A 7,850-nucleotide genomic window follows, 5' to 3' on the forward strand; every position below is an offset into this window, starting at 1 on the left:
ACCCTGAAATGTGAGCATCCAGCTTCTTTTGCAATTGCCTTTTGAGACTTTTCCTCCTTATGGAGGGTGTCAATGATGGTCGTCTGCACAACCGTCAAGTCAGCAGTCTTCCCCATGATTCTGAAGCCTACTAAGCCAGACTGAGACAATTCCAAGGCTGAGGAAACCTTTGCAGGTGTTTTGCATTAATTAGCTGACTAGATTGGGACACAGGGAGCCTACAGTGTTGAACTTTGTCATGATATTCTAATTTTGTGAAATACTGGATTTGGGTTTTTTTTGTCTTTAATCCATAATCATCAAAATTGAAACAAATAAAGGCTTGAAATATTTCACTTTGTGTGTAGTGAACTAATATAACATACAAGTTTCACTTTTTGAAACAAATTATTGAGATAAATGGACTTTTCCTTGATATTCTACTTTTTTGGCACATACCTGTAAGTTCAGCATACCTTCAACTAGAAAACAGGGTGTAATTGGTACTTCTCTCTCTCTCTCACTCACACACACACACCTGCTCGTTTTACCTACTTGTGTGTGTGGACGAATGAGACAATTTTCACATCTTTATAAGGTCAGCATAGTTTCAGCTACAAAAGCCATTCAGGTATCAAAATGTTCAGGTCTTCAAGGCTATTCCTACTTTATTGCATGTCATCCTTCAAATTATTCAACAAAGAACTTCAGCCATTTCTTCTCAACTTTCAGCTGTTTCAGCAATTGATTTCAGGCATTTTCAGGACGATCTTTCAGCTTTTATTAGCATCCAAACGCAAATGCATTTCTCTAGTTATCACTATTCCTCACCTCACCTGTTGCTCGTTACCCCCGGACTCACCTGCCATAAACACTCCTCCTCTCCCTCAGTCCAGCGCTGGACCATTTGTGATGATACTCTGCATTCTGCCTCCACGCCCACCAGCTGGTCCTCTCACCTGCTTGCCTGCGCCCAGACCTCACTGTTCCCATTCTCCAACATCGTCCACTGACAGCTCGCCTCACTTCACCGCCAGCCCTCCTGTTCCAGCTCACTGGTACCAGTCTCCTGGACCTCCATTTCCCAGTCGCCAGCACCAATCTCCCCTGGTGCTTTGTCTGGTCCCCCCATCTGGTCTGCTCCCTGTCTTTCCATTTCCATAATAAACACCTTTTTTTCACCACTCTGTGCAAATGTGCATTTTGGGTCAACCACCACCAGACCTTTATCCATAAAAGTTTATTACAGTTTTTTATTATTATTTGTGAACATTTTTAAAATAAATTTTAGAATAATAAGGTGAGTGCAGATTGTAGCAAATGAGACAATGCTCATTTTATTTTAATTTTCATAATTAATTAAGCTTAAATGTTTAATTTCAAGAATGCATCTCATTAGTCATTAAATAGTATTTTATCTGATTCAAAAAGGGGGGAAAATGTGATGTCGTCACTATATATTGGACATCAGCCTCTGTGCTCTTAAAAAAATCGGTATTGGCAATTGAAAAACCCATGTCAGTGGACCACTAGGTCAGTGGTTACAGAAAAAACACACAAAGTCATTACTGTTACTTTTCTTTGGACATTGTCTCACTGAAAGCGAATGAAGAAGGAAGCTGTGAGATGGCTTTTGTACCAGTCACACACAGTTATTTTATTTATTTGGGTCCAAAATGAAAAAACAGAAGCATATTTACACTACATTTATTTCACTTAGAGCCACTGCCTCTTAAATACAGCAAGTAAGACAGAACCCTCAGAGTCAGCATCTTTATCCTGCAATACATTTAACTTTGTAGTTACCAGAGATGACTTTCTGAGGAGTAGAGCAGAGCCAGCTGTATACGTTATAAAGGAAACCGTTCCATTCATATTCATAGTCTGTTCTCTCTTTCTACATGTCAGCCCAGATAAAGGTCCTGGTGAAAAATATATCATGCACACAGAGAAAATGGTGGACTTTCTCTGACTCTCTTCTGTATTTTCCTTCCAATCCTGTCTGTTTTTCATTTCCAAGCTGCTTCTGACAAAGCGCAGGGGAAATGTACATCACTGTTCTTTCATGAACAGACTGAGAGGGTGGAGAATTCCTTTGACAGCAGCAGAACATCAATGCACAGGGTCCCAGACATGCTGGAAAAAACATCTATATGCAGGACCCATCGCACTATGGTGGAGAAAAGCTACCCCTTGTCCTATCTGTGGCTGGCACTGTGTGGGGGCCACCAAAGTGTCAACAGTTTAGCAAACAGTGGTCATCTTTGTCATATTACTGTACCACTGGATTTAATCATACACATATTTTGCCAGAACAAGCTGATTAAGTTGTTTGTCAGTGCTATGCATGATTTTATGAGAAATATCCTGGTAGCAACAGCATGACACAGGCAGGTGAAGCTGCCAGCTCTCACAGCTTAACCATTTGGATGAAGGTGAGTTCATGAGTTGACTGAAAAATAAGAACAAATGGAAGCTGGTTGGATGGTTTAAAGAAAGCATCATGCTTAAGGAAACAAATACACAATCAGAGGTAAGCTGTTGTGGTGCAGACTGGTTAAAACAGTAGCACACTTTCTAATGTTCACTGTTTTTGGTACATATTTATTTTAAGCAGGTAATATGTGAACGTTCTAAGTCCTGGCTTTGGCCTCTGATTCACATCTATTAAATAAAAAAATGGTCTGAATGATAAATGTCCTGTTTTTTAGCAAGAAAATACATTTTGAATAAAGCAAATGTTTTTCAGTTTGTGTATGTGCATGTTTAGAGTTGTGCAAAATTATACAACTTTTAGTCATGTGATAAAAATGTCTACCAGTGTTAAAATGGACCATCTGCCCTTGCTTTTACATGCAAACTATTGTACCCATTTGTACAAAAGCAAAGTGAAGGAGGCTGTGTGAAGACAAAAAACATCTGAGAGAAATTTAAAAACCAAACCATACACTGTCCCTATATGAGTATTAGATTTTGTTGGGTGCAACTCTCTGATTCCACCACAGGAATGGGGGTTTCTGACATTTGATCCAACAAACACCTTATTCAAAACATACTGAGGCCTGAAGAACATTAAGTATGAGACATTTTTATCTAACGCTTCACCAAATGTTTCTGTTCATGTCATAAATAGAAAGTGTGCAGACAGAGACTCAGATGGGGGTTGCCAGGACTGTTTGAAGTAAGGAAAGGGGTCACTAAGTGTTTTATCTGGGGGACAGATGATTTGATGCTAGCAGACCTTTCAAGGGTCTTTTTTAAAAAACACAGATAAGAGGATTGGCAAGTGACTGGAAAGGAGCAGACTGAATCTCACCAGAGGGTAGGTTGGACTCTGGGCAGCATTATTTTCACCTGTCTAAACCTTATTCTCTCATTATTCTTGGTCAGTCATGTATCCCAATGCAAGCTCTTTTATTGCTTTTTCGTGTAACAGTGTCCAAGTGTAGTCCAGAATGAGAGTGAGTGATGCTCTTCTGGAATGTAAAATATACCTCTCCATTAAAGGAAGAACCCATTAGCTTTCAGAGAGTAATCAGCGAAGAATGCGCTATCAGTTGGCACTATCAGCAGGTCCTCCAGTAGAGGAAGGGTGATGTCTCTTGGTTTTAAAATGGATCCTAAAGACAAGAGAGAAATGAGTGTGCCAAGCAACTCATGTCAAGTGGACATCCTTATCTATTGAAGATGGGATGGCTCTCTCTGGCCATGGTTCCACTGCTTTCAAGGCAGCCAGGCAGGGAGAGTCTATTGCAGGCTTCAGCCAGGGAGGATAGGTGTTTAGAAGAACCTTCTGACTAAGAGATTTGAAGTAGTAGCTGCTAAAATTGAGGAAAAATTCAAGAACTCGGGTCTTCTTCTGTGTGGTGTGAGGTGCTGGCAAGTTTATTGGGGCAGAGGTTCACGAGAAAGAGAGGTGGATCAGTCCAGAGCAGACTGCTGTACTCCAGGCAGTTCGTCCCTCCTCGAGGCAGCCGGCAGCCACAGGCCATCATGACAGAGTGGACCCTGCTCAAACGTCTCCTGGATGCTGTCCACCAGCACTCCACCATGATCGGTCGCCTGTGGCTCACTGTCATGGTCATCTTCCGGCTGCTTATTGTAGCTGTGGCTACAGAAGATGTGTACACTGATGAGCAGGAGATGTTTGTGTGCAACACGCTGCAGCCAGGATGCTCCACCGTCTGCTACGATGCATTTGCACCCATCTCGCAACCTCGCTTCTGGGTATTCCACATCATCAGTGTCTCCACGCCATCCCTCTGCTTCATCATCTACACATGGCACAACTTGTCCAAGCAGCCCCACAACACCACCCAGAGGTTGGGGCAAGGACTGGGGGATATTTCTGGAGACGGAGGCCCAGATGTGCAGCGAGATGGTGGACAGGAGGCATATGATCAGAGCTGTGACTCAGACAGTTGTTCCATTCGCTCCCATAAGCACCTAGGTCACAGCCTGGCAGATGTGCTGGAGGGCATCACGGCCCAGAACCTCCAGAGGGGAGATCCCAGCAACACAGTGTCCTTGACCCAGGCACGACCTTACCCCTTGAGGAAGGGGAGTGCAGAGGGTCACGCGATGCCCGGAGGGGTTCTGTCTAAATGTTACATCTTTCATGTGTGTTTACGTGCTGTTCTGGAGTTGGGCTTTGTCCTGGCCCAGTGGAAGCTATTTGGCTTCCAGGTGCCTGTCCATTTTCTTTGCACCTCAGCCCCCTGCAGCCAGCCGGTGGACTGCTATGTCTCCCGGCCTACAGAGAAGACCATCTTCTTACTCTTCATGTTTTGCGTGGGGGTTTTCTGTATCCTTCTCAACCTGCTGGAGCTCAACCATCTAGGCTGGAAAAAGATTCGGCAGGTGGTGAGGCTGAGAGACAGCACATCCTGGAGAGGTTGTCCAGGTATGAGGAGGGGATATGAAACCTTCCTCCCAGACAGCCCTTCTTTCACATCCACTGTAGGCTTTAGGCATGTGACCAGCACCAGCTCCCTGCCCACCTTGGACCTGGTGGTGGGTCACCAGCCTGACTGGACTTGTGCTGTGAACTGTGACAAGATGTGGGAGCCTCAGGGGGTCAGAGAAAGTAGACTGGAGCAAGGAAAGAAACAAGTCTGCCCACAAGGAGAGAGGGAGCCACTGAAGAGTAAGAGGGAAGTCAGAGCATCCAAGCAGAGGAGTGCTGAGGTCTGGATATAGTCTACAACCATGAAGCATGTTGATGCCTTTTTCCAAGATCGCACTCTGGAATACAACAGGTCTGAAACAAAATTAATAGGACTGGTTCAGCCAAATGACAAAAATAGGTTCTATTAACCAAGATAATCTACATGCAGACCATGCCTTCAGAAGAATGACAAGGTGCTGTTTCTCCAGCACAAAGCAATGAAAACTGTTCACAGAGGACTGTGTATTATTCACAGCCTGAACATTTCTTCTGGGAAACTACAGTATGTGATTCTTACAATGTTTACATGTCTCATAATGAATGGAGCAAAAGTTTTATGCTGTAGCCTAGTAAATGATCTACAGTATTCTTACTCCTGTGACCCAAACTCCACTGGGAATTGTAGGCAAGTCAACTCATTTTTATTTCATTATCATAGTCCTACAAACTCACATTTGAAAGTTCAAGTCTGAAAGAAATACCAATAGTCTCCCAGACTCTCTAACATTGACTCTCTAATCTGATTGTATTTATGCTTATATTTTGTCTCAAATCTCATCATAGGCCTAGATTTTATTTTAATACCACAAAGTGGTTTAGTGATCACAGGCATAGACCTGTCCAGAGTGGACCCCCGCCTCTCCCCCAGTGTCAGCTAGGATTGGCTCTAGCCGCCCGCAACCCTATTCTGGATAAATGGTATAGCTGTGGATAGATGGAAGGATATAGCTGAACTAACCTTTCTGAAGTTCAGCCTACATTACAGTACTTGCAGTAATCTATACTTAAAATATTATTAGAACATTGCCAAATGACAGTCTATTAAAATCTGCAGGAAACGTAGCTCTAAGGTTGATCACATGTAGCTTAGCCACTGACAGTTACAGTCTGATGGGGTTTAATTTGTAATGTAATGACTGTCACCAAGCAGTTTTACTTGTAGTGAAGACTAAATAGTTAAGACCAGTCTCTGTGTGAACGGATCACTTTTAGAAATGTGTATTAACCCATCTGCATCAGAGTACGACTAAATGTAACTACTACTGTATGTAAATATTTACATAATAGATGCTGTAGGTAACTTTTTATAGATAACTCAGTGAGAGGGGTGTCCTTTTTCTAAGCTTGAACACCTGCCCCCTAGAATCTCTGTGGACAGCCCTGATAAGGGAGTGGTACACTCAGGTACCAGACTTGTGAGGTCGTCTAACTAATGTAGTCACATCCAGCTGTCGTAGAGTAAATCCTGCTTTCATTAAGATTATAATGTTTGGCCTTCTCAAACTTTTTCAGTGTGTTGATTCAGGTTTATGGTTAGTGTGGAGGCAGGAGTTGGTGGGTCCACACCATTCTAGCCTATAAATAGCCCAAATAGTGAGGCCGAGTCCTGCTGGATTTACTGAGTTCATACTAATCTGGGAAAAAATGCTCCAGCTTATAATGGGATTTACAAACACCATAAGTAAGAATGTAATGGTGGAAACAATGCATTAGGTCTAGGCATATAGGTATATATATAATTATGTAATATAACTAAAACCTATTTATAAAAAAAATGAAGCTATTAGGAAATTATTAATGAACACATCTGATCAGTGTAATGCAAAATAACAGTGGATGGGAAATTTGCCATTTGTGTTCATTAAACCTAAACTATCAACAGTGTAAACTAAACTTATAAAAGAGTTTGGCTGCATTTAGGCCTACGTCAGCATTACTGTGACATCCATATCAACACCACCTGTACGTGGCTCACTCTGCCGAGGCTTCTCTGTGTCCCTCTTTTCTGGGTGTGGTACTGTGTGGACGTTGTGCATCTTTGATTATCTCCTTTCTGTTGAAATGTCCGTTGCCTCCCAGTGTGTAAACCAGACACACAGCATGCTACAGATTATAATGCAATATTTTTATTGTATAACTAATATTTTGAGGAACACTAACAGTTGGAGTTATGAATGCTTTCAGAGCTTAGTGACCTCTGAAGTTGCCTGTGAGCTCTCCTTCACTGGCATATAGGGTGTTGGAGATTCAGTCCAGTTAAAAAATACTTCAGCATCTATCTTTAATACCAAACCCCCTACATACCGTATTCTGGAGGATAGAATGCTTCATTAATCCAATAGGGAATTTGTAAAATCACAAAAGAATGGAGGAATCAAAATGCTCTTGCCAATAAATACACTGTAAAAACTGCTAATTATATTCACTGGCATAAATAAGTCAGTGTTTGTCATATGCACAGTATGGAAACGTGTTTCTCTCTACAATGAAACTCTTACTTTGCCGTCCACATGAATGCCACATAATGCAAATTAAATATAAAGTAGATAAATAAGTAATACAAAATCTAAGGCACTTAAAAGTAGCAAATGAAGAGCTATAAAAATATATACGAATATAATAAGAGAATGTATGCTACTGCAGTAGCCGTAAATAAGTTACAAGTTGGTATGACTTAGAAACTTAAATGATCAGTAATTTAAGGAAATAATCAATTTGTGCCAACAAATCAAATTTGTCTGTTACTTCGACAAAAGTGAGTGAGCTCTGATAAATTAGAATCTTAAACTGATTCATTACAAACTGAGAAAGTTCTGTCAACTTGTCTTCTTTAGTTGAATACAGGAAACGAATGTACTTGGTGTGTGGTTGTTTGTTTACATGGCAGCCCTGTGACAGACTGGCGACCTGTCCAGGTTACTGG

General features: G+C 41.7%; 1 protein-coding gene across 1 annotated transcript; it reads left to right on the forward strand.

Annotated features, from left to right (window-relative positions):
* Positions 1 to 1,656: 1,656 nt before the first annotated feature.
* gjd6 (gap junction protein delta 6) lies at positions 1,657 to 5,233 on the forward strand. Its single transcript, XM_020624794.1, has one exon. The coding sequence runs from the start codon at positions 3,973 to 3,975 to the stop codon at positions 5,176 to 5,178; it is 1,206 nt and encodes a 401-aa protein (XP_020480450.1). The 5' UTR covers positions 1,657 to 3,972; the 3' UTR covers positions 5,179 to 5,233.
* Positions 5,234 to 7,850: the final 2,617 nt, after the last annotated feature.

Source organism: Monopterus albus, unplaced genomic scaffold (assembly GCF_001952655.1).
Source record: "Monopterus albus unplaced genomic scaffold, M_albus_1.0 scaffold338.1, whole genome shotgun sequence".
Taxonomy (NCBI): domain Eukaryota; kingdom Metazoa; phylum Chordata; class Actinopteri; order Synbranchiformes; family Synbranchidae; genus Monopterus; species Monopterus albus.

Coding starts and splice junctions, on each gene's coding strand:
- gjd6 (XM_020624794.1), top strand. CDS start 3,973: ATGACAGAGTGGACCCTGCTCAAACGTCTCCTGGATGCTGTCCACCAG.